Source organism: Strix aluco, chromosome 4 (genome assembly GCF_031877795.1).
Source record: "Strix aluco isolate bStrAlu1 chromosome 4, bStrAlu1.hap1, whole genome shotgun sequence".
In the NCBI taxonomy this organism is placed as follows: Eukaryota; Metazoa; Chordata; class Aves; order Strigiformes; family Strigidae; genus Strix; species Strix aluco.
Window position 1 is genome coordinate 91,320,610 of NC_133934.1, and position 27,898 is coordinate 91,348,507.

The 27,898-nt window shown below is 36.9% G+C and overlaps 1 protein-coding gene across 2 annotated transcripts in view; it reads right to left on the bottom strand.

Moving 5' to 3' along the window:
* TTBK2 (tau tubulin kinase 2) overlaps window positions 1–27,898 on the bottom strand; it is a 108,224-nt gene that overhangs the window by 49,959 nt on the left and 30,367 nt on the right. For both annotated transcript variants that reach the window (XM_074824221.1, XM_074824220.1), the window contains exons 3-6: window positions 26,257–26,404; window positions 20,502–20,575; window positions 19,359–19,499; window positions 16,896–17,000 (exon numbers count right to left, since the gene is read on the bottom strand). In XM_074824221.1, coding sequence (XP_074680322.1) covers window positions 16,896–17,000; window positions 19,359–19,499; window positions 20,502–20,575; window positions 26,257–26,404 — 468 coding nt within the window. The remainder of the gene's footprint in view (window positions 1–16,895; window positions 17,001–19,358; window positions 19,500–20,501; window positions 20,576–26,256; window positions 26,405–27,898) is intronic.

Sequence of the window (27,898 nt, forward strand, 5' to 3'; positions counted from 1 at the left end):
TTTAACGCCTGACATTACTTCACTGTGTTCAGTGCCTTCTTCACATTAATTTCTATCTTTGTTAGACAAACAATGTAGAAATTAATAAGAAGAATTCTGGTTTTAGGATTGCCCAGTTACAGACATTTCATCCTGGGAACTTCTCATGCCAAATTTTACCATGCACAGGTCTTTGCTTTGTAACCATTAGTGTCGAGGTGTCCAGTACATCATGCATAGCTTTCACGCAAATGCTGAGGAGGAAGAGTAACTTTTTGTCACTTCCCTGCTCCAAAAAATTATGTTGCAAGATAATGGTGTGTTCACTCAAAGAGACAACTTACGCAAGGTCTACTCCAAAGTATATCAATGCGTAAAAGCCTCAGAAGACTATTATACAGATAGGAACTTTTTAACACATGTTTTGCTTCCTCCATTATCCTTCCCATAATTTGAATCTTTCTATGACAATAAGGAGGAGAGGCTAATGGTGTTATTAGTCCAGTACAGCAATAATGAAGAGAACCCTTTGCTGAGCCTGAGCAGATTAACTCCATGGGAGCACTGGAAGGCTCTTGAGTGCTTCTTGTGCCATGCCTGAATAGTTACGTAGCTCTCATCCCATGTCCCAGGGTGCCTCCATGCCAAGCTTGGAAACACATGTTGAACTACCCAAGTTCTTGTGTTTTTCAAACAGGTTAGGAAAAGGATAAAAAGGAAAGATAAAACACGATTATCTTAAGGTTCAAATTCCTCCTTGTAACATATCATGTATAGCACCTACAACTGCAGAAACACTTCTTAGTCACATTCATCACTTGCAGCCCAGACAACAGCAGCCTAACTACACAGCAGTGTAATTACTAGTGAGACATGACTCCAGTAAACTCTACTCACACAAGACTGACAGTGAAAAGAGGAGGCTAAAAAGAAGTTGTTGTAATAACTGATAAGGAAATAATCTAAGGATTGGTGAAAATTTTACCAGAGTAGAAAAGGCATGTAGATAAATTTTAGAGAAGTTTGCATAAGTTTCAGTGAGAAAATAATGATTTAGTGACAACTTGAAGGTAAAAATGAAGAAGAGCTCAAAAATTGTATTGCAAGTTTAAGTGACAATACACATTAAATATGAGATGGGCAGTATAGCTGAGGAAGGATGAGAAGACTTCAAGAAGAAAAATAACTACAATTTTACTTGTTTACGTGCAAACATGCAATCCTCGACTCATCATATCCCCTTGTAATGTACTATTGGGGACTGAAAGAGAACATTACTGAGAAAAGATAGCATAAGGTAAATGCCAGCAACAAAATGCTTCTCAACAGGATGAAACAACCACTGAACAGTATGTTTAACAAAATGACATGGGCCATTACCCTGCAGCATCTGGCTTTCAACAGTTTTAGTCAGGTTTGGAAGAGAAGTCTTTTTAGACCAATTAACAGATTTTAGCCAATTATTTATTATATGTTTAATATGGAGCAGTATGAATTGAAACAGGTCCCTGGAATTTTTTTGTACTATTGAATTTTTTTCATATAATCCACTGCCACTTAATATTGTGCTCATAAAACACATCCTAGCTGTCCCTCGATTTTGCTTTAATCTGTATCACTCAAAGCAGAGAATGTATCAAGGAACTGCTGAAGATACCATGTATGTTCCTGCTCTTTAAATAAAACCAAAACCTGAAAAATTTCACCATTTTCTGGAATTGACCAAAGTGCTGCTAATCATTTAAATTTAATAGGAGGTCTCAATTTAATCCAAATTTTAATCTGAATGCAATGTTCAGTAAGTATTCTTGAACAACTTTCAGTATATAGACTCTTATTTATAATAAACACATGCAGTCAAGAAATTATTTGGGAGTAGTTACTGACACAAATTCTAAATCATCAGTGGCACTGGGGCAAACAAAGAAAACTGCACCAGTTTTAGTCAGTACTGTCTGTGGACCACTTCCAAGTAATATCAATGTTTGCAGATCAGGCTATAACAGCATTTACTTGAAAAGGAGATTAACAAGCATATATGAGCAATTCATCTTTAAGCAGTCTGTGGGTCCAAATTGCCTTAAGAGAGGACAAAAGATTTGCAGTGATCTTTTTTCCTTGCAGAGTGTAACTTTACCACTGACTGCTCCTTTACTTCTTAAAATTATCCCATTTTTTTGCCCATCATAAAAAGCATTTAATTGATATAGCTTCCACTCTTTCCATAGCAGAAAAACTAGGTTCTTTTCCAAACGCAGAAATAAACAATCTGCAATTCTTCTGCCAAGATGACAGGACGTAAAATAGAATAAGATGGAAGTATTCTCTAATCCTCCTCAGCAATCAAGATAATCCAGAATATTAAAAGAAACACCATGCAATTCAAAGGTATAACCATTCCAAAATTTTCATGAAGTAAAAAACAAAAGAATGAATATACAAGAAACATATACCCTCTATCCTTGCATTTAACCAAAGTACAACAGACTTTGAAAGCTTTCAAAATGTATTTAATACTCTGTTTTGATATTTACCATAAAATTTCTGTGCAGCACTCTGGGGGGGGTGGTGGGGTGGTGGTAGTGGTGGTTCGTGTTTTGGGGGTTTGGTTTGGTATTTTTGTTGGGTTGTTTGGTTTTTTTTAAAAGAATTCAGCTTCTTAAAGTATATTTCCAGGACACCATCTGTCATCCTAAAGTGAAACTTGAATCTAAACCCCTCATTTTTTGGAAAATCCTCAGAACCTGAGGGCACTGAATAAAGGCAAGCAGCACTTATCTGATTTTGTGTATAAACACCTGAATAGAATAACATGTTCATTGTTTGATGCGAACAGGTTTGTAACTGCTTCCCTAGAGAATAAAAAGATCTAAACATTTGCATTCACAATTGCTTTCACTGCATTTTTCTAAGGGTCAGACTATACAGCAGCTGGTGTATCTTCTGCTTTAGCAGGAGTCGGAGACAATTTTGTTGCTGACAGGTCACCAGTAAATAGCATGAGTAACTCCTCAGAAAATATTGGAGGATACTGTGTCTCCTTGGGATTTGAATACTTTTGATAATGTTTAGAGTAAGAGTTTTGTGACTCCTTTAATGCAAAGCATATAAAAAAAAAAGTGTTACATTTCCTAGTTTTTCTAAAATCAGAACTTCTCAGCTTGGTAAGGTTTGAGATTTCAAATTTCCAGGTTAAAAAAAAAAAAAGTCTAGCAAGTTAGATCTAAAATACTGTAAACCTCCTTAATGTATGTTAAAAGAATGTAATTTTGATTATTTACTTATTTCAAATAAACACAGGAAAGTTTAGACACTTGAAATAAGGTCATGCTAAACAAACCTATGAGGGTGAGAACTCTGTCTAAACTCTTCATTTTGGTTAAATAACAACTGAAGAATGACCTAAAATCTAGTCACTGGGAAGGACAGGAGAAAGGTGGGGAGAGGTGGGGAAGTAGTCATAGGGTAACTCTCCCTTTGACCTAGAAAGCCTTATTTATCAAAAACACACAGACAAAACAGAGTCTCCTCAGAATACCTTTTAACCCACTAGTTAGGATACTCTCAAAAAGGAAGCCTATGTTCCAAACTAAGGACCAAATTGGGCAAAAAGGAGTTTTCTCCTCCATTCATCTTTGCTGAGTCCAAATCACCAGACGCAGGGAACTGGTTGTTAAATTGACTAATTCTTTAGGCTGCCAGTCAGTGAGACCTGTACACTGAGCAGAAAAACACAGATGTTTTAGATAAGAAGGTTTTATCTAAACGCCACCTTCTTACAGGTAGTTTTTCAATTGTGTTTTTCCCTAGCTTTGTCAGCTCAGCTTGCATACATGTTATACTATCTTTGTAAAACAAATACAATTCAGTTATTTGTAACCTGAAGTCCACATAAATAAAAGACCACAAAACTCAGGCCTGTGATAATACATTATGGTGGAATTTATGGATATTTAAAGAATTATGACCTCAAAATAATTTTTAAAGGTTATCTGCTTAAGAGCGAAGAGTAGTGGCTTCTTTTTTCTTTTATTTTGCTTTCTTTATATTAAATTTAATAGTACCTCAAAGAACAGTTGTGGTTAACATTCATTTTAAAACAGGAGTGATGCCAACTGCCCAAGAGCTAGCTGTAGTACTGATGATGTTAAGAATGCAAATGTCCTTCGGATTTTGTCCCTCAAGGTTTTCTATTTCTGTACCACAGCTGACACCTACACTTTCCATTATCCCCGTGTAAATAGAGAAATATAAACTGAAGACTGTATGAAGTTAGGTTTACATTCAAAAAGAATCATTTATTCTTTGTCTCAAGAAAAAAATAGATGCTAGTGCTACTTACTTCAGCCATCACTAGGACAATGAGAAACAAAATGGTAGGTAACATAACCCTTTGACTCTCAAAAAGCAATAAACAGTAGACTACGAATCTCATAAATATACTGAATTTGCATCCTGATAAATGTATTTTCCTGATGGTTAGACAGAGTCTCCCCACAATTAAATTCTAATTACCCTGCTTTGCAGTAATCAATTCTTATCTACACCATTAATTCAATTATTGGCTTTCTCTACAATTTATTCCCCTGTCCCTGTTTCCTCCTTCCTTCTTTTAACAGCCTACATCATCCCCAGCAGTTTTTGTTCTCCCTCCTATACACATTTTTCTCTCTTCTGACCTTTTCTGTCACCAGACAAGGCTCCTCCCACCAATTAGTGGGTTTTTATCAAATTCCATTCTAGAATTTAATTGTACTCCAAATACCTGCATCCTAGTACTGTCCCCAACATGTAAAATTTAGTTTCAGAAGCCTATACACACACACTACTGCCTGAGTTTCCATATTCTTCATCCTATTTCCAGCTACACATATCATTGCTCAAGGTTTCCCAAAAGTGTATGTGATCAAAATACATTCCAAGCAAACAAAAATAGAATGGATGAAGAGCCAGGGTTCAAACAACGGAGAACAGCAGCATAGTTGCAGAAAAATTTGTTCATATGCCATTTGTTTACATATGTTTTTCACGGTTTAGAACAGACTGGTATTTTACTTTTTAGATACTGCACTTGGGTATTCAGAAAAAATTAATTCTAATAAAATAGTACTAGATCTTCAATGCACATGAATCCACACACAGAAAAAAAAACTCAAACAGATCAAAACTACCCACTGTATATAGTAAACTATATGTTAATAGAGTGAACACATTTCAAAAGACCTTATCTGCAAGAGTTATACTTTTTCCTATTACTCTTAAAGTGAATATACAATATATAGATAAAGTGGCAGAATAGGTAAATTTCACCTATACTTTAAGGTACATAACACTAGTACTACCTACATTTAGAATACAACATTTGCATTCAAGATCTCGCCTGCAAAGTTTTAAGTTTTTTCATGATATATTTAAGTCAGACTTCAAGTTCTTCAGTTAATAAAACAAGGTTAAGTAAATTGAAAAGAAAATATAAAATAACATTACCAAAGCTCTCATTTTTACACAAGTGTGAATTATTCTACAGCCTTCCAAGCAACACTATGATACATATTGGTCATTACTTCCTTTCTTACATCCTTCACAACCCTACAAGCTGCAATAAGTGTTTGTTTCTGACTTTTAAGTTGTAACCAGATAAATTCAGATCATACAACTTAATGAACTGCAGCCCTTCACTACTCTCTTCAACAAGTTCATACATTTTACAAACATCTTATTACTGAGATACAAAGAACATATCCCTCTCTTTTTGAAGTTACTCCTCACATACATAGTCAGACAGCTGCAAGACAGGACAACTTCACTAAAATTATTCAATTTCAAATTTAGCAGTTAAAAATTACTTTATTTTACAGTAATTTTTCTGAAAGAACTATTTGTAACATGCTGTGGTTTGAACTCGGCTGGTAGCCAATCTCCATGTGGCCAGTCATTTATTTCCTCACTCCCCATCAGTGAAATAGGGGAGGGACAAAAAAAAAAAAGAAATTTGTAGGTTGAATAAAAAAAAAAATTTAGCAATAGTCACAAAACAACAGTAACAATAATAAGTCCAAACGGGCAATATACAATGCAGTTGCTCGGCGACCGGTACGCAGCCTGCCCCCAGCAGCGATCCTGACCGCACCAAAAATCCCACCACGACGACTGGAAAACAGCAATGAAAGAGCATGCATCCCCTTATCTACTGAGCATGGCATCACGTGATATGGAATACTCCAATGACAGATCCAGGCCTGGCCCTCCAGCTGTGCTCCCTCTCAGGGACCAGGACAGTCTCCACCCCTTATTCCATACCATTTATATTAGGCTTCAGGCATTAGGGTTATTTACATTATGCTCAGGCATTAGGGTGCATTGAGCACCAGTGTCCACTAAAGCCTTATACTGCTGGGGGTCAGATGTGCCAGGCCGTCGAATCCACACAGGCCAATAAACTTGACTGTCCCTGTTTTCTGCCTGGCTGGAGGCAGGGCCCCTCTATGTTGGGCATAATACCCGCTATCAACAAATGGGTTAGTGTGGTGTAACAGGTTTCAGTCTCATCTTGACCACTCACTTCTTGTGAATACAAATCAGAAGTTCTTCCCACAGGATCGTGAGCAAAGTCGACTTTTCTGCTCTGTTTGGGCACTTGATTACTGGAAACCAGAGAAGCATTTCTCCAAAAAGAACCCCATTTTGTAGTTGTTCTTCCTTCCAACTCACATACCCACTCTTCTGGGAGGTAGGTAGGTTTTACATCCCACTTCTTCATGTCTTCTCCATGGTCATGCAGGCGATGCCACAGGTTTCCCTGTGGTGTATGTTGGTTCTCTCGAGTAGAGAAACAACTGCTCCTAATAGCCGAGATCCTAGTCCATGCAGGTGGGGAGTAGGACATGTCCTCTTTAAATTGCTGGAATTCTTGAGATAACTTCTCCACAGCCGCAATGAGAGGGAAAGAGAGACTTTCTTCATATTGTCATAGTCGGCGAGCCAATTCATCCACTGTTGCTCCCTCTTCATCTCTCCAGTCCATTAGTGCTAATGCATTGGCATATGATGATGGTGTGCTCCGTACAAACTTCTACCACATGGGCCGGGTGCATTGGACTTCATCTGGATCTGTGGGTAGCTGTGCATTATCTGGGTCATAGTAAACCATCTCCCGCATGGCTAGCTCCCTCAAGTATTGAATACCTCTCTCCATAGTGGTCCACTTACATAGATGACATACAAAATCTTCCTTGAAGGGATACCTCTCCCTCACACTTGACAGGAGTCGCCTCCAGAGACTGAGATTTTGTGTCTTCTTTCCAATGGCTTTGTCAATGCCCCCTTCCCTAGATGCGGATCCCAGCTACCTGGCCTCCTTACTCTCTAATTTCACACTACTGGCCCCGCTATCCCAGAACCGGAGCAGCCAGGTAACGAGTTGCTCACCTGGATGGCAGCTGAAATCTTTTCACATGTCTTGCAACTCGCTCAGGGATAAGGATCAGGTGACTACCACTGGCTCTGCATCCTCCTCCTGTTCTTGTGATGGCCTTGGTTCATTGTCACCCTGTACACTGCGAGGGGATTTTCTTGTGTATTTCTTCTTATGTATGGGAGCAACCGACACCGTCATGAGTTGGTTCTCTGGTTCAGCTCCAGCGCCTGTGGTTGGGGTTGTAGTGGCTGCAGCTTCTGTTGTGAACTTTGGAGTGGTTGCAATGTCTGTTATTTTGTTACCAGATCCAGAGCCCTTCTCTTCCTTCTGAGGGTGCTGAACAGTGTTTAATATCACTCGGTAAGTGTGGGCTAGGCCCCAGCACATTGCAGTGAGCTGTGCCTCTCTCGAATTACCCAGGTGACAACATACTTTTTCCAAATATTTTACTAGTTTTTCAGGATTCTGCACCTGTTCAGGAGTGAAGTTCCAACACACCAGAGGTGCTCACTGTTCTAGGTACTTGCCCATGCTACTCCACATCCCCAGTCACTCATAATTTTCCAACCTTGGGGCAGATCTTCAGCTGATACTCTTAAATAGTTGCTTAACCCTGAACAAAACCTGAACCACATGCAGGAACACACTGGCTCCTAGCAGTAAGACAACCATGTTAATGTCAACATTCCAAGGATATTTGAAATTCCTGAATTTCTCAAACACAATTGTAAATAGCCCCAGGACCAACGACTGCATCGTGTCATAGATCAGCATTACACAGTACAGCAAAAACAAAATCTTAACCCAACTCTCATGGACGGTGAGCAACAGCATGGGGAATACATACAGCAAATGAGGTGATAAAATCTTAAGGAGCCAAGCAATAGACATTATGTCCCGATCTCTCATTATCTCAAACCTCAGGCCTCACACTGGGTGCCAGAAGACTGTCGTGGTTTGAACTCAGCCAGTAGCCAATCACCATGTGGCCAGTCATTTACTTCCCCCCTCCCCCCCCATTTATAATCAATTCTATCCCTTTTTACCAACTTTACAACAGATTACTACCTACACAGTCAACATCTTCTAAGGAAGATGTGCTTCTATGTTTTCAGAAATTTACTCCCAATTCCAAAAACTGGTGGAACTCCTCTGTTCTTTAACTCCGTGCCACCCTTCGTATTGAAAGCTTGAGTCAGATGGAGTGCATGACCCAAACAATACATCATTGGCTAGGTCCCTGAGTTGAGGAAAACCTAACTGATAATTAAGAGAAGAAACAGATACTTCATGTGAATCATCTGTGTCCTTCAGATATGTAAAAATCAGTGCATTCTATAGCAATATTTCATATGAAAACTGCTGCTTACTGACTTCAAAAGCTTAAGCTTTATGACTGTTCACTTTTCTTGAAAAAGGGGGGTTTGATGGATACAAAAAAGTGGAAATAAAGACAATGTTAATACCTACAGAAGCAATTTCTTTGATTCCATCATATCCTTGGTGGATAGAACTACAATACATCTCCTTCAAGTCTTATTTTTTTACTTTCAAAATCAGTCATACTGTCATATGGCTCCTGCAAACCAAATGAAGGTCATTTTAGATAACCTAATCCAAGGGTGAAAAATCACTCTATTGCAAATCCCACTGGGGAAAAACCAGTGAAATGGGCTGAAAACTGCTTGCTCCTCAAATCTGTAAACACACAGTCCATATGTGGCACTCCAAAATGCAATGAAAAATACAGTAAGTGCTACAAGTGTTGAACAACCAAATTGTTCACTTGGGACTCCTCTACCTGTTCTTTAAATATTACTTTCTGAGAAGCTCTTAATATTAAACCTGCATTTTTCAAAACAGTATTGAGATAGGAGCAGCTACAGCTGAATGGACTCCCTGGTAGCATGGTTTTAATGGTGCTAAAACACGATGGAATCTGACATTAAGATAGGTAGTACGAAGATGAGCAACATCTCTGAAAATGACACTGAGATGCCTTAGGATCTGACAAGCATGACAGAAAAACTCTGGGGGATCGTTTAATACAGAAGTATGGCTTGAAGCCTTCATGGAATTAGTTGGGATGATCTTCAAGAAAGGCTTTCTCATTCTACACTCTCTGCCTTGACCATTCTTCCAGGTAAGAAGTCTAAGGAGACACCATAACTTCTCAGGAAGGAAATAAACTGACATCAAAAAAATCCTCCCTTCAAACCTGTCTATAAGAAACAACTAATAACAGACAAAGCAAAAGTGCAATGTTGAAACTAGTTTCTTCAGTAATTCAAAATAAGAAGCCAGCAATATCTACAATGCACGTGCATAAATAAGACTTCCTATCATTCATGTATGGTTTCTTGTGTTAGAAGATAATGTCTTCCATATGCAGCATTATCTCCATCTTTGTGTAGTTCTATACAGACTGGCACTAAATTCTGCTTTTTGTTGTTAAGCACACCTTCCATTTAAACCTTAAATAATAATTAGTCATAACAGACTGTATTTGAAGGTTTAATGGTCAAACAAAGATTATTTTCAGCTCCTATAGAAAATGATGATACTTTTCCAGTTTTGTTTCCAAACAGAGGTTTAAAAGAAAACAGTGAGGTTTTTGGTGGTTACAGAAATCTCCCTTCCAACATAAGGAACACTCCGAAATAAAGAATGAAGTTCCTTTCTTTAAAAATCCAGAAGTAGGCAATGGAGGCAGGTCACCGTCTCTGCTATTGCTTTTCTTTACTGTGAATGAAAGATAATAGGCTGTGAGGGCAGAGATCCTCAAGAGCCTTAAAAATGAAAAGAAGTAGCTTGTTTGATGCTTTAGAAAGGCAACATAATCAAAACAAATCACATAAATTGTATCTGTAGTGGAACCCTAAATTTTGGTGCTTGTCAAGACAAAAACCTTGTATTTGTCAAACCAGAAAAAAAGACACTGTAACAGTCAGGCCAGGGGATGGTGAACCTACACAAGAACTTCAGGTTTGTGAATGAAAAACAAAAAAACAAACCCATACGTACACATATGAATGTATGTGCATATTATACAGAAAACACTGCCAGGATATATACAGAGACTGGATGTGTAGACATACCAAGTCAAAACTGCCAGTATGCCTTGGTGACAGGAAGATGGTATCACATGCAGTGATTAGGAACAGAAGTAGCACTGAGTGGTTGGCACAGGAGAAAGGAGACTAAGACCATGTTGAGTTTGAGTTCATCATAAGATATTCACAAAGATACTAGGGACAGATGACACAGTTTTAGTTTGAACAGAAGGAAACAGTATTGGAACAGGGACATCATGAATGTGAATCATGTGCCTAGAGATAAAAAAAATGGGTTTATGAATGAGGCTATGTGAAGATAAAGGGGAAAAGGAGGGAACATAAAACTAGAGAGGGATAGGCTGGAGAAAGATGACTTGAAATTAAATTGTGAGAGAAGCTGGAGCCAGAGGGAAGTCAGATAAAGGAAGACTGTCACCAAAGATAAAGAGGCAGAAACTACATGGATGCAGGTTTAGGACCTGTATTAATGGAAAATGGAGAAAACTGAGAAAAGGAGAGAACGCTGACGGGAGTCCCAGAAGACAAAAGCTAGTAATGTTGAGACAAAAAAACAGCACAGGAAAAAAAGATGTCAATAGACAGTATGTTGTTATCACACGGGTGTGGGAGAAGCCATAAATTAGTTCTGATGGCATAATTACAGAAATTTTAAAATTCTGGATGCTAACATCTCTCAGTAAAGACAAGCTAAACATCTTCTTTCAACTGTAGACTAATCTACCTATGCAATTTTCTTTGGAAGCTTGATTATATTATGATCCCCAGATAATTTAATTAATATGTATTTTTTAACAAGAAAATAATTTCAGCTTACTAATATATGAGCCACTATTCATTTCAAGGCAGACTGAACCAGAGTAGCTTTATTTGTTGTGAACTTTGTAATAAACACTACTTATGGTAAACAACAGCAGAAGAAACAAAACAGTGAGATAAACCTTATTTTATTTCAGAGTAAATCATAAATTAAAATACATTCTTATTCTAGTTAATGTGTCAAATGTCTCATTTTAAAACTTCTCTCTAGCAATAAACAACAATCAAATGAGAATTCAAGAAATAGGTTCTCCCACAAAGGAGAAAAAGATAGATTGCACAAGCTGAACTGAAATAAGCATTACTTAAACACAGGCTTTGTTTGCTTATAGTGCACAAAAATCCTGGGAGCAATTTTTGCTATAATAACATCTATTTACTCTAGAGAATAATTTAATTTATCATGGAAGACAGAGCTGCTTTTAACTTAATTCTGCAGCCATTTCACAAAGGTAGAAAAGCATGGCAGCAAGGTGAGAAAACAGACTGCAGTGAACACAAATAGATCCAATGCTACTGTAAAATTTGCCCAAAGGAGTCTATGCTAACACATTAAAACCCTGCAATTAAATTAATATGATGCGTGGGAGACTTAGTTCCATAGGCTGTGATTTAAGAGTACTATAGACAGGTAAGTGCACATGAAGAAACTAACGTTCAGAATGGGTGTATACACCATAGAAAGATAAGGGAGAACCAAGTCCATGCTAGGGAAGTGTCTGTGTCATCAATGCATTTTCTGTAATGAAAACAGGTATGTTTGGTAACTACTGCAATAACAATGTGAAACAAAAAATTAATTACTACAGATAGTATGAACAAATTTAAGTTCTCTAATCTGAATGAATCTTCATTTCTACTTCAAAATGTAAACATTTTATATTGCAATATTGCTGGAACTTCATCAAAATTTCTTGACTCATTAGCACTGTTGTCTGTTTGTGAACTTCACAGCCAACATATCATATATGGCACCTGTAGTAAAATCTATACTTAAACATTGGCCACTACTTTCTGTGTAAGATCCTGCATTCAGCCACTTGAAACCTTCTGCATATTTAAGCTGAAATTCTTCATGTTAGATGACTGGTTTTGGAGCTGCTTGGTTTTAATTCAACAAATTATTTCAAATTTTTCTTGAATGCAGCTGAAACAAATGTTTGTTTTATTTATTAACCCCCACAATAATTTGTAGGAAGCCTATATCCCCTATATCCCCCACATATCCCCTATATGTGCCTTGGAATGAAGACAGACAAGGAGGAGGGATTTGAGAACGTACCACGATGATGTCAAGGAATATTCTACTAGCTATCCAAACCTGACTATGCCTGAGCTTTTGAAAACTAAATTTCACACAAACTCAATACAGCCCTGTTTGAATCCTGGAATGTGTGGCAGATAACTTCCTGACACAGCTGGTGAGTGAACCAACCAGAGAAGGTGCCCTGCTGGACCTCCTCTTTGTGAACAGAGAAGGACTGGTGGATGATGTGGTGGTTGGAGGCAGACTAGGGCACAGCGATCATGAAATAATAGAGTTCTCTATTCTTAGAGAGGCCAGGAGAGGGGGCAGCAGAACTGACATCCAAAGGGCTGACTTTGACTTGTTTAGGCACCTGCTTGACAGAATCCCCTGGGAGATGGGCCTGAAGGGTATAGGGGTCCAGAAAGGCTGGGCGCTCTTTAAGAAGGAAGTCTTAATGGCTCAGGAGCAGGCGGTCCCCAGGGGCTGTAAGAGAAGCTGGCGGCAGAGAAGACCACCCTGGCTGAACAGGGAGCTTTGGCTGCAACTCAGAGAGAAAAGGAGAGTTTACGGCCTTTGGCAGAAGGGCCTAGCCACTCACAGTGATTACAAAGAGGCTGTGAGGCTATGCAGGGCAGAAATCAGGAGGTCTAAAGCCCAGCTGGAAATTAATCTGGCTTCAGCAGTCAAGGAGAACAAGAAAAGTTTCTATAAATAGGTCAACAGCAAAAGAAAGACCAGGGAGAGCCTCCATCACCTGCTAGACACAGCAGGAAACATGGCAATGAGTGATGAGAAAAAGGCTGAGGTACTTAATGCCTTCTTTGCCGCAGTCTTTAATAACAAGACTAGTTGTACTGAGGGAATCCAGCCTCCTCAGCCAGAAGACAGAGACTGGGAGAAACCCCCCCACAACCCAGGAGGAGTTGCAGTGATCTACTGCATCACATAGACACACACAAGTCTATGGGACCGGATGGGATACACCCGAGGGTGCTGAAGGAGCTGGCTGGGGTGCTCACCAAGCCACTTTTCGTCATTTACCAGCAGTCCTGGCTGACCGGGGAGGTCCCGACAGATTGGAAATTGGCCAATGTGATGCCCATATATAAGAAGGGTCAGAAGGATGATCCAGGAAATTACAGGCCTGTCAGCTTGATGTCGGTGCCCAGGAAGCTGATGGAGCAGATCATCCTGAGTACCATCACACAACACATGCTGGACAACCAGATGATCAGGCCCAGTCAGCATGGGTTTATGAAAGGCAGGTCCTGCTTCACAAACCTGATCTCCTTCTACGACAGGGTGACCTGCTTATTGGATGAGGGAAGTGATGTGGATTTTGTCTACCTTGACTTCAGTAAGGCCTTTGACACCATTTCCCGCAGCATTCTCCTGGCGAAACTGGCTGCTCGTGGCTTGGATGGGCACACACTTCACTGGGTAAAAAACTGGCTGGATGGCCGGGCCCAAAGAGTTGTGGTGAATGGAGTTAAATCTGGTTGGTGGCCGGTCACGAGTGGTGTCCCCCAGGGCTCCGTTTTGGGGCCACTCCTGTTTAACATCTTTATTGATGATCTAGACGAGGGGATTGAGTGCACCCTCAGTAAGTTTGCAGACGACACCAAATTGGGTGGGAGTGTTGATCTTTTCTCTCACTCCTTCAGAATGCTTTCAGGTTTCATTATGGTGCAAAGAAAGGAAACTGACAGCAAAGAAAATTTCACTTAGTCGTATTGTACTATTCCAGTGGGCACCAAAACTGCCAGGAGAAGAGAAATTAGTCTAACTGGAAGTGAAGCAATATGAGGAGGTGGACATAGAAAGGAAGCCCGAGAGGAGAGACAAAACAAAAGATTCAGACTAGACTAAGCACAGGCTTTAACAGAAATGCAGAAGGGTCTGAATGGATGAACAGTAGCCACCAGCACGTACTTCAGTCAAGTGGAATAAACCATGGATTCCCAAGTTTTATAATTCTTCTTTTTATAAACACATCCAGAACAAGAACACCTTATCACACTGAAATTGTATGGAACTGTTCTGCATTCCTCCATCTTGGTACAACATACTGGAATTGACTAAGAGTCTAATGTTGGGTAGTTTAATGGTTTGATAAATTTCTCATTTCCTCTTTGCTTCTTGACCTGATTTCACAAAATAAAGCAGTCTTCCTCACCATAAGGACCTCTTCTCAACTTCTTGTTTGAAATTCAGTCAAGTGAATACCACCTATATTAACAAGAAGACATACTAGAAAACCGATGATAATTTATTCCTGCAATTGCCTTTTAGTATCAACTCCCTTGACAGCCTAAATTGCATTTTGCCAAAGAACTACACAACACCCTTCTTCTCTACCAGTCTTGAAGCTAACTCATTTTTTTATCTCCATCTGTTGGAATGTATATGCTAGCCAGTGGTGCTGGCCAATGATTTCTAGAGGGAAATACAGTGCTGTCAAACTTTTCTGCTTTCAACCATATCCATATAAGCCTCTTCCATTTTTTTGAGTTGAACAAACAGACTTATGTCCACCAGGAAATTCTTAATGTTGGGGGAAATACAAAGCTGCCAGAGGACTAAGACCTGATACTATAATTTCCAAAACTTCTCTTCTGATTCTTTTAGAACACATCATGGAAATTCAAGGACTCAGGGATGATATGCAAAATCTTAGTGGCACTGGATTCTTTCTGCAGAACTCAGGTATATAGAAAACTAGGCTTATGATAAAAATCTAATAATCAACCTTAACTAAAGAACAGGTTCTTATCAACAGAGTACTATTTTTTTTGGAGAACATGCTTTTTACATTGTTCCAGGTTATTTGCAGTATCTGCTGAAAAAATCTAATGAAGTTTAGAAGAAGGATAGCCTTAAAGAGAAGCACATAGCACATTTGATGAAAAAATTAGTAAATTGTATTAGTAAGCAAGGCCAACAGTATGGTTGCTATCTACACAAGAGCCATTTCTGACTATTAAGTACAAATAAAACTAATGTCTTTTTTTTCCCCTCACTGCCACTCTACTAATATGGGTTACACTGTCAGAAAACTCTAAACAGATTAAATTGAAGAATTACTTCAGTTACATTGTAGGGCACTGCAATGAAAAACAAAAGGCAAGAGCTGAGTTCTACAAAAGAAAGAATAGCAGAAATATTAAATTTTCTGTTGTTATCACCTACTTTTTCTGAAAATACTACCATTGGTGTGTATATATATAGAAATTACAGAATCTTGGGAATTGTTTTCTTTTTGAAATTACAGGCCAGTTAGAAAAACATTATAAGCAGCCAAACATACAAAACATGACAAGAACACTGAGAAATAAAAAAAATATAATTTAAAACTACTTAAAATGTTTAGCTCACCTTTCCAACAGCAGCAGCCACTCTGTTGGTCTCCCTTGCTCTTTGCTTTCATTACAGTGTCCAGCATTATGGCTGAAGGAATAGAGTACAGCAGAACCCCGCTAATTTACCTTACTAATTCACATACCTCATAATTTGCACACAAAAATTTGCCACTTTCCCAACTTCTTAGGCAAAATAAAATTGAAAATCCTGTAGAGATGGCTTCTACTGCTCAAATCACATCACATTAATAAATATGTTACACAGTATGGACTAGTACATTATTCAGTATTACCATCAAAATGTAAACTAAACTAGTTTAATAAAGAAAATGTTTCTTTAAAACATCAGCATGTACAATGGCACTGACTTGCTCATTTTCAAACTTTTAAATTAACAAAAGGAGTGCCCGCCAGTGAATTAGGGAGGCTCTACTGTACTTAAAATTGTAATATTCTCATTGATACGCTTTTATCTATAATTGCCTTCAGACTGCATCACATGGGAATACAGCAACTACACTTAACTATGTCCTGTTATACATTATAATTAGTGTTCTATCACTGTTTTAATTATTCAGACTTTCTCTTTTAGAAGATTATACATTCATCTTAGTGTGTGACTTTTTTCTCCTACGTAGATTTTTTTTTTTTTTTTTAATGCAATATATAATACCAAGTGAAGTTCAGCTCTGGTGTATTACTCTTGATATTTAATGAAAGCCTACTTGTCACTTGATTTTCCAAACCAAAAGACAGATTATCCAAAAATATCATAGACTACACCTCTGCCTCAAGCCAAAAATCAGAAACCTGATTCATTCCCAACTGTCAATCTTTTAATACAATCAATAAGTCACATGGCATTTCTGATCTGGGATGACATGTGTCAACTTTAGATCCGTTACCATTACAGTGCAACTCCCATATTTCTCCAAGAAAAAAGACAGCATATTACCATATTCAATTAATCAAACTGACAACTGTGGAAAAAGTCTTACCGGTCTGACATCCCCACATGAGTTGGTAAATTGCCGTGCCAAGCCAAAATCCAGCATAAAACACTTCCTACAGGTGCTAGGAAAACGTCCCATTGCGAAGTTAGACTAGGAAGAAAAACACAGATAGTTATATACACACACACGTTTCAATATGTGTACATCTTAATGCAGTAACACAATCATAGGAAATCCATATTCTACTTCTTTATCCTTCCTTTCATATTTTCAGTTCTACTAGACTCCCATTAAATTTGAAGAAAATGTTGTTAAGAAAATCAGACATCCAACTTTGCATATCTGAATAGTAGCCTACATGGTCCAAAGAGACAGTCATCTTACTTCATCATTTAGAATATATTAATTTTTATCAAGAATTTTCCAATCATGTCACCCACTCACATATTTTGATTGGGACATTTGAAAAAAACTACCAACCTAGGGGCTAATAAGTTCATCTAAACACACTAACATCATACATGCAGAATACAGAATAAGGGGTGCAAACTGCCTTTTCCTCTTCATGGGAGGGGGAAGAACCAGGGTTTAAAAACAAAACAAAACAAAAAAACCAAAAAAACCCAAGACACCAAAAAAACCCCCTCAAAACAATGAAACAGTAAGAGCTGGAAAGTAAGTGAGGGCTTATGGAGGTAATTCATTCTGAAAAGCTTCAGTAAATGTTCTTATTTGCCTACAGATTACTATTCCATGTTAGCCCTTTAAAAAAAAAAATTCTTCAACACTGCTAGTTTATGACATTTGAACATGTTTGCTGAATCAGTGCAAGTCTCTCTCCACCAAAACCCCTTAAAATGGATTACATGATATAAAAAAAGATAAAGCTAAAAACAAGTTCTGTGAAATGGAGTTGAAACTATACAACTGAGCAAGCTGGAAGCTTAATGCAATTAACTCTAGAAAAACTACTTCTTTCATTAAGTGAAACAGCAGTACTGTTCTAAATAAATATGAAATTCACAGTTGCTTCAATGTCAAACATTGAGGGTAAAAACTAATCGAAACCATAAATTGAAATGAGTGTGATCAACATTATTTTTAAATGGAACAGAATTTCAGCATTGCCTAATTCATCACGAGGCAAATAACCATCCATGGATTTCAAGATTTCAGCTCAGCACAAAACTTGCTTTTATTATAATCTATACATAAAAAAAGATAAAATGGACTTGTATTTTCAAGCCAGGAAAACTGCATGCTAGAAAGCAATCATGCTTTCTTTTACATGTGTAAGTCACAACGTAACTCCTAAAGAGGAAGAAAAATTCTTTTATGAATCTAATATATTGCCTCACACTGCTGTTTATCCTGGCTCAATGTTTAACTTGTTGGGTTTTTTCCATCCCCTAACAGCATTCTCCATTTCCATCCTATTTGAGCCCATAGACTCCAAGACACAGCTAGATAACAACATGTTCCCAGTACATCCTGCCAGCCATAAAGGAACACATTTCCCATTCAAAACTTGAATTGTTTTCATCATTAAAATTTTGCACTCCCACTAACTCCTTCTCACCTATTTCACTTGACATTCACTGCCTCCTCTGTCTCCCTTCCCTATTAAATGAAGTCTTGGGGATAGGTCAGGGAGAATACAAGTTTTATAAGAAGTTGCAAGGAAGAAGTCTGGAAAATGGAAATTCCCTAATGCACAGAAACTTATCAGAGGTTTTATGTAAACATCATTCAGCTGGACAGGAAGTTTAGCAATATATGCCAGATATAACCAGCCATATTTGCATCTATTAGAAACCACAAAATGTGGTTATTTCTTCCTCATTTACAAATTGTGAAAGTTCAGAGTTCTAATCATATTTTTAATATAGAGCAATATTAAAAATAGCTTACGCAATTTCAGGAATAAATTCAAAGAAAAATGAAAAAATAATAAGAACAGAAGTATGATGCTATCAGATAAGTACTGTCCTCATGACAATTTGACAACACTCATTTTATTAGAATTGCACAATAAAACAACTGAATAGTTTTCTCATACAGTGTCTTTTCTTTCCTTGTTTGTTATAAAAATATTAAATACAAAAAAAATGCTACTGAAGAGCTTATAAATACACCCTAGTTAGTATCTATTATCTTAGATTTATTATGTGAAGATATTAATTGCCATTAGCCAAACTCATTATGTAACATCTCATGGCAAATACTCTTGATTACATGATGCTACAGGTAAGAGTTGGAAGTTTTAACCTCAGAAAACTGCAAGGAGGCCTAAGTAACTGGAGGCAATGATGACAACGACCAAAGCTGTTGTTGCAATCCAATATTAATTAATAGAAAAAAATCTGCCCTATCTGATGAATAAACATTCAATTCTCTGGCCCTTCTCATTTTTACATTTTAACATCTAGTACAGAACCTGTTCTTATTTATGCAGTCATCCAATGGCTACATATTACTTGCCTATTTTGATTTAATGGACAGACTTACCGGTTTTATGTCCCTGTGCAGGAATCCCACAGAATGAATACTTTCAATAGATTCCAAAATCTGCTTCCCAAGTCGCAGAGTGGTACTAATGGTGAATGTTCCTCGAGACTGGCTCCGACGCAGATCTGCCAAGTTCCGACCCTGACCAAATTAAAATGACGTTTTCATTAAAAAATACTAATACCAAGGTTCGGTGATAGAGTAAAGTCTTCCTATTTCTCCTTTAGCTGTTCATGGTTAACAATGGAATACTCTCATTACCTATTTTCATATTGAAGGATTACACTTCTCACCTAAATGATGAGTATATGTCTCCGAGTACCTCCAACATTAAATTTAGAATGTATTTTCTAAAATAGGAATCTTCGTATCTTTCTACTCCTAAACAACATGGACCAAACTAATCTCTATTAAAGGCCTAGTACATACCCTACAGTTAATGTTGTATCTGTGTCACACCTGAAAAAAGGCCACTGAGAGAACGCTCACAAAGACTTCTTTACGCTCACCTCTTTAAGGAAAAGTATGTAATTTATTCAATTATACAGTATATCTTAGATGACTTAACCTAACAGGTGAGAAATATACTATGCAGCAAATGCATACTGTTGATCTGACAAAATAACAGATGACCAACAGTATGAACTAGAGCACACTTCTTTTTCCAAGTAATAAAGGACAATAATCCCATAACTTTAAGTGCTCATCACCCATTTTATCCCTTCTCATAGGAACAAGTCTTTCAGTAAAGTGACTTAAATGTTTTCTTTTACTTGCAAAGGATATTTTTTCACTTTCATCCAAAAAAAACCCAACAAAATCCACAGACTAATATATTTTAGACTATCTTCACATGAAGACTTCAAAAGAATGTTAATTATCTCAGAAGACATCACAGTTCACTCTTTCAATAATCAGGTCTTGAGGATGTAAACTTTCTCCTTTGAGAGAATTATGGAAAGGATATCAAACGTAAAAGATACAAGGATATGCTCAATTTAGGTTTGCTCACTACCATGCATTCATGATCTTTTTTTTTTTTTTTAATTTGTCATCCTCCATATTTTACTGGTATTTTCATATATGCTTGGCTAACAAATCAAAACACATAAGCAAACTTTGAGCTCTGTTTGATACACTGACCTGCAACTGCATGACGACATAGTTAAATCTGTCATTTCTTCCACATCCAATGAATCTACAGACATGATCTTTTCCTGAGAGGGAAAGCAAAAAAAAAAGGCAAATTAGCCAATAATAATGAAATTATTCCTTTAAATACCTAGTAAATTACTGGAAGAGATAGTTATATTTCTTTAGAGATCTTTAATAAACTAAGCCCCCCACAGTTCAACAGCTGTAAAACCAATGTCAGTTCTATCCCCAATTAAATAAAGGTTTTCTCCCATAAAATATGCAGCCCTACCACAGCTTTCACTCTTCCATAAGAAAACGTGCATGGCAACATGCCTAAATGTCCACAAATTTGAGGCATTTTGGGAAAAGGTTATTTTCTTGCAAAGCTGATGGCTTGTTATAGACAATATTCCTAGCCACCATTCCTCTTTTTCTATAAGCTGCAGCTGCCGCAATGAAAGAAAACAGTAGTAGTCACCTACGGGTCATGTTTTGTATTAAAAAATTGTAGAAAATGTAATTCAACTAATCTGATTTATGAAAATCTTTTTTCTAGAATGTGATCTTTGCTATTTAGCTACAAAACACAAATTCAACTCAGGTACTGAATTGAGGATAAAAGAATTGTAGTAGTTAAAAAAAAAAACCACAACAGTTTTGTTTCAGCCGATTTTCTTTAAAGCCTCCTCCTATCCTAGGAGTAAACTAGAACAGAAGAGGGCTGGTCAAAAATAATGTCCTTACTATCCTGCAGTAGGGACATAGAAGGGGAATGCCACCTCTGTCGTTTCAGTATCTATGTTCATCAACTTGGAGAGAAGCTGGGACCCCCTATGGCCCCACTCTATGACAGAACAGGAACCACAAGTTTAAGTCCCTCAGGCCATTTACCTTCCTTTCTGACACCATGGAAGCTACAGCCAAAAAAAAGCTGATGGTCACAAGTGGCCACTAAAGCTGTAGAAAATTTGTGTCACCTAAAGTTTCTTTCATGAATTTCTTCACCCTTAGGATTACCAGAATGTCATAAATAGAAAAAAAGAAGTGATAGGAGACAAGAATTAAAATATTTTTAAAAAAACATTACTGTTTTCAAAACACCATTACTGCTAGCTACAGATCTGGAAGGACTTTTTGTTACTGCTGCACTCATAGCTCCATCAAAACCCTAAAATATGGCCCTACAGCTTCCGAATATTCTCACTTCACTTGACAGAAGTGTGTGGTTGCCTATTTATTGCTTCCTCAGGAAGCTCCCTGCCACATACAATTAAAACAGGCCCATTTAAAAAAAGAAAATGGTACAGGATTCATCAAAATAATTTATTTTAGAAGAATGATTTTAAAAGAAATCTCCACAACTTCTGCAAATACTTAAGTCCTAAACTGTAAGTATCACTGCTTTTTCTCCACTTTTTCCTTCCACCCATTTGTTTAAGACAGGCAATATTACAGACAGTATAATTTTATGAAGAAAAACGATCTGCAGCAAATTTGTCAAGATGAGATTTTATATATTCATTGCTGCAGTTTCCAGTTAATGAAGTCTCATCTCAAATATTTATGATTCATTGTACAGACACTGTGGGTATGCTGAAGGAGCGTATTTTAGTCAGATTTCATCTTACAAATTCAGTAAATGTCCAAAACTCAGTTTGGTCAGAGAAGCCATTTTAACTGGGGCAGCAACTCCAGTTGTATGGTAAATTTTCTGGAAACTAACTTTTACAAAAATCTGAGGAAACAGCAAGGGACAGAAGTAGGGCCTGTATGCCTTATTCAAATAATAGCATGATCCTCCGCCACTCCAGTGTGGCTATATGCACGTACTACACCTTTGCAGATACCTTCAGTTCCTTTTCCCTCAGCCAGAAAACAGTATTTTCTCACACTTGTGAGCCACATGGCTGGGGCACAGGGGGAGAAGATGATGGTAATAGGCTGCAGTGAACAACTACACCCTTGAAAAGCTTCCTAGGGAGGGTACAAAACCTACATGCCATTCCCCAGGCTGCAGTGTATCACTACAGCTAGCTTTTCAGCCTTCACCAGCTGAACCCAATCTCTAAATTATGCTCGAGAGCTGTAAATGAGTGAGGGAGATGTCTGTAAGGTTGAGAGACAGAAACCAACTGAGTGAGTCTCACTCTCACTCAGTGAGATGTGATAAATCTGTCTTCTCCCATCTGACGGTGGGAACAGATGGCCTAACAACATGATTAAACAAAACAACCATCTGTTGCAGCAGATTTCTTTTTTTAAAAAAAAACAAAACAAAACCACAAAAACAGAGCTTAAAGAGTTAAACAGTATTCTGACAACAATAATTAGGAGACAGCATCATTGGCAGGGGAAGAAAAAAAAAAAATCAAAGATGTAATTGATGACTAAGCTGTAATAAATGGCCGTATCAGTGAACATACTCCTCCTTCATAATTAAGAGAGAAGTCATACAACTACTCACGTATTTAAGCATATTTTGCTAGATCAGGGTCTCAAAAGAGTCTTTGAAGTTTTTCATTATTCACTGTACTGCATACCTACAAAGTTATGACTCATTTCACCCCCTCAATGAATGACCACACTTTTAAAAATTTTCAAAATTTCTGAAAGCAAAAATAATAAAAAATGGTACATCCCTGCACTTCTGCCAACAGCTATTCTCATTTCATTTTCACAGTTTCTGTGAAATAAGATTCTAATACAGAAACACTGGAAAGCATGTTTATAACCTCGAGAATGTGCCCAGCTCTAGTAAAGACTGGACAAGCTGTTTTGCTGGATTGAGCCATATTACACCTGTATACTTAATTCTTCTCTAAATGCCTGTTTCTTCATAATTATCCCAGAAATTGTACATGATAATTAAAAAAAAAAATCAGATCCACACATCAAGAGAACTCTGAATGACCCTGTTAGCTCACTATCTCTCATTATATACTATTCATAGATCAACTTTTCAAACATTTGCAAGAAAAAGGATTTCATGGCAATTACATTCCCTCCTCTCATTTATGTCCAAGGTAACTAGAACACCTTGAAAGTAAGAGAACATAAGCCCTTTGAGAAAAGGATAGTAATTATATACATACATATATATATACACACACACACACGCCAAAAAGGGATAGAAGAACAAGATAAAAGTTGGTCTCAGAGGAGGTATGCTATTCAAAGCTTGTTACAAAAATATCCTAAAAGAACTGTTTACAATTTCATCTGCTCTGAATCTACACTAAAAAAAACTTGTCGAAAATAAGAAAAATTTCTAGATGGTAAATGAAGCACTTGATAAAAAAATATTCTTCAAGGAACAACATTAAAGTTGTTTTCTACTCCCCAATTTTGTCCATTTCTCTTGATTTTCTCTCTGCTTTTGTCCATTTCTCTTGATTTTCTTTCTGCTTTCGTCCATTTCTCTTGATTTTCTTTCTGCTTTCGTCCATTTCTCTTGATTTTCTCTCAAATTTTTCTCTCTTGTATACTTAAAACTTGGGAAGGTAGAAGAATTAATGGAAACGGCTCCTAGGAGCCAAGATGTTATGTAAAACATAAAATAGTCTCTACCACAATCTTATTTAATAAAAATCCTTTAAGTATCATAAAAATATATGCATGTAAAAATAAAGTTACATATCTATGCAAACTATAAATCTCAATATATGCAGATATATATCCTTGACTGTAGTCACTTTCTTGACCATCTGCAACATTCCCTGTCTAAAACCAGAGCAGTTACACTGTAATGTGGAACTTGCACAGCAATGACTAAAGGTCACCTCTAGTGTTACTATCATGGAATCACAGACTTTTTTTTTTTAACTGTTCAAGAGAATAATAAGCAATAAAAATTAGGAAATAATATTTAGATTGTTTTCTCATAAGGAAGATTGTCAAAAGAGCTCTTTCTAAAGATCAGTTATGTAAAAACTTCTATTTATTGTTTTCACAGAGAAATAATATTGAGAAAATAAATAACTGAAAGATCTTTATTTGGATCATATATTATTTGGATTATTTGCCTCAGTGGATCTGTTGTTCAGGTGTTTCATTATTCTGTTCTTTTCATCTAGACAGCATTTCCCATGATTCAGTAGAACCAGAGAATCTTCTGCAGGGAGACTTGGGTTGTTAAAGGAATTATACTCCCGAAGGAAGACTGAGAAGAAAATTATAACTTCTGTAAGGCCCTATGGCAATTATTCACAAATCAATTTTTTATTATTTCAGCAAACAATTTTTGTTTTCAAAAATATTTCAAAAGGTAAAAAAGTTTTTACTAACAAAAAAGCCTTTTGTAACATCTTAACTCAAACTTCACTATACTTAACAGAAAGTCATGAGGCACTCCAGTTATGCAGTCATATACAAGACTATGTTTTTACAATTGGCATCGTAGTGCTACCAAATGCCCATATTTTAATTTCAGTTATTACTATTTTCCTTATTACTTTAGCTGCTCACCTATACCATTTTAAAGACTGAATTTTGTTAAAAATAGAATCAAGCTCATGTGTGGAGAAAAACAAAAACTGAAAAAATGTTTCTGAGCATTTAAAAACCCAGGAGTTACAGAGTATTTTTTTCTTTAAAACTCACTATCTTTAAGATAATTTCTTTCAAAAACTGTGACAGATGGTTTCTAAATTTACAATTGGTAATCAGAAATTTACTATTCATCTCTGGACTAGAAACTCTAAAATTCAAAGCAAGCTAATATGCAGTCCCTGAATCTCTTTGCTCGACTGCATAATACTAGATGTTTTTGTGACATTCTTTAAAAAGATATCAACATAGGAGCAGTTTGTTAACACTGTAACACGTGACATGCTTGCCCTCTTAAATCTATAGAGCCTGTCAATTTCTGCTGCAATGTGACCTTTACAGCAGATTAGGCAGCACCATATGTCACACAGATTTTATTTTATTCAAATTAAGAGTTTGGAAAAATCAGGCTGCTGACAGGGATGGATGTAGTCAAAATCTTTCAGATTCAAAATATTGTTTTTTAAAGAAAAAAGTCACCCTTTAAACTTTCTTTTTATAATCTTAAATTGTGAAAAGCAATGAAGATACGCCCTTTCATATTTCTCTATACCGGTAGTTTCAGACATTAAAGTATTTAAAGGTTTGTCAAAAGCGACTATCCAAAGCTGGATTCTGAATGGTTAAGAACCTGTACTCTGCAAGTATTTCAGGACTCCAGGTGCCAATAATATTTTTCTACAGGTTGCAGTATTTTAAAGTGGTTTTTTGTTTGTGTGGGGTTTTTTTGAAAAAAGTTTCCCATTTCAACATTAGAATTATTCTTGGCAATATCTGCAAAGGCAAAGAAATACAAATATTCTTATCCTGGATGCCATGTGAAGGACATGCAACTATTCAATGCTTAGATAGTACAGAAAAAAAGGAGACCATCTTAGAAGGAGAAATAAAAGGCTAAAACAAACAAAGTCTAGAGCAAAAAAAGGTAAGAAGATATGGATCCAGAATAAACTACACCTCAGCATAGGTTTTGCAGCAATTCAATCCTTTTGTTGTTCTTTTTATTTTCATGGCATCCTGTTTCAAAGAAAAGGTTCATTGCAGCAAAACTTTCAGAAGCTGAAAGAGCTTCTATTCCACTTTTAATAACCATTTAGCAATAACCTGCAGAATATGGGGAATATTCACTCAAACTATGACTAAATAGAGATTATAATGATTTTTTAAGAAGATGCACTGACATTTTACTTCTGGCATATCCAGGGTACAGCCTTACCTTGCAATTTCTTCAACACAGCTACTTCCATTTTCAGCACTTGCTTCGGCTGCTGAGCTGATTCGACCTTCAGTGCAACATTTTCCCGAGTAAGCAAGTCCAGTGCATCGTAAATTTCTCCAAATCCTCCACCTCCTATTTTCCTCAACTATATCGGGGAAAAAAAGAATAAACAAAAACAGATTTAAAAGAGGGGAGAAGAAAAGAAAGGAAACAAAACATCAATATTTCTTTGTACTGCCTGCCCTACTGCAAATGCTGTTGTATTACAATAGATTTTAAAATAACATAATCATAACCTTCAGTACGTAAAAGAGCTACTGAATAATCTACAAAGGTATGGTTAACCACAGTTTGCAAGAGAATCCTAGGAAAACGAGTTAATACACCTGATCTCCATCTGCACCAAACTTCTTGTATTTAATACAACAGAAGAGTGCACTAGCATTCCCAGCATGAATCTGACCAAAGTCAGCAGGCTGAATAAAGTCTTTCCTCAAATAGTCACACAATACCCAGAGAGCTTCAAGTACAAATGCACAGTGACATTTTTAAAATATGTCATCATCATCTTTTTTCAGAAATACGCACACTGAATACTAAAGGTATAAAACTTTTTTTTACTACATGCAGTGGCTTACACACAACAGCTAAATCATAAATGATAAGAAATGGCTAAGATTATATTTGAATATATATTTTAAATGCCACTCACATTTACTTATGGTTCACCAATACCATTCTTATTAACAGACATACTAAAGAAACTTGGACCACTGAAAGTTTCATCTGTGTTAGGAAGGGGTATAAAGAATTCTCCTGGCCTATTAACTAGTTTGCACTGCATTCAGAACAAATGTTAATAGCTGTGTTTTCACTCTGCTTTAAATGTTCACAGGGAACAGAGATTTGTCTGGTTTTCAGTATCAAAAATGTCAGTGTTATTTCATGTAATGTTTTCATATGGTGCTATCCCCTGTGGCAACCATTCTAAAGCTGATAGAAAAGGAGACAAAAATTACTTACCCTCAGAAACACACAATACTGTATTTTTACTATATTTTACCTTGAAAGAACCGATATGTTTCTTTAAATGTCATTTGAAAACATACAGTTGCTAAGGTAATACAACTACACTGTATTAAATGTCATCTGAACATTCTGGGGATCTAGCAATCAGCAATATGCTGACCTACCTTCAGATTCTGAAAATAAATCTCATGTCTCCTAATCCAGACAATCAGCCATCTGACTGAGAAGGAAAAACAACTTTTAAATTAGCCTAGGCCCCTAAGAATAAGGAAGAAGGTAACAGATAAAATACTCATATTGTTTACTTGCATTTTTCAAGTCATATTGTATGAAATTTTTATTCCGTATGATTACAACATTATTTCATCATGCACTTTCTGTCCTGAAGATCTTTTACCACCACAAGCAACTGCTATTTCAATATTCTTAAGAGGAGGAAAATATGGTCCAAGATACGTAGCATTATCTACATTACTCACTTCTGTCCAATTCATTGCCAATTTTGAAAAGGCACACAGGATAGACATCACACCACATTTTCAGACCTACAGAACTAATCCACCTAAACATCTGCTTCTAGTGCAACACCTGTTGACTGCAAATTCACATG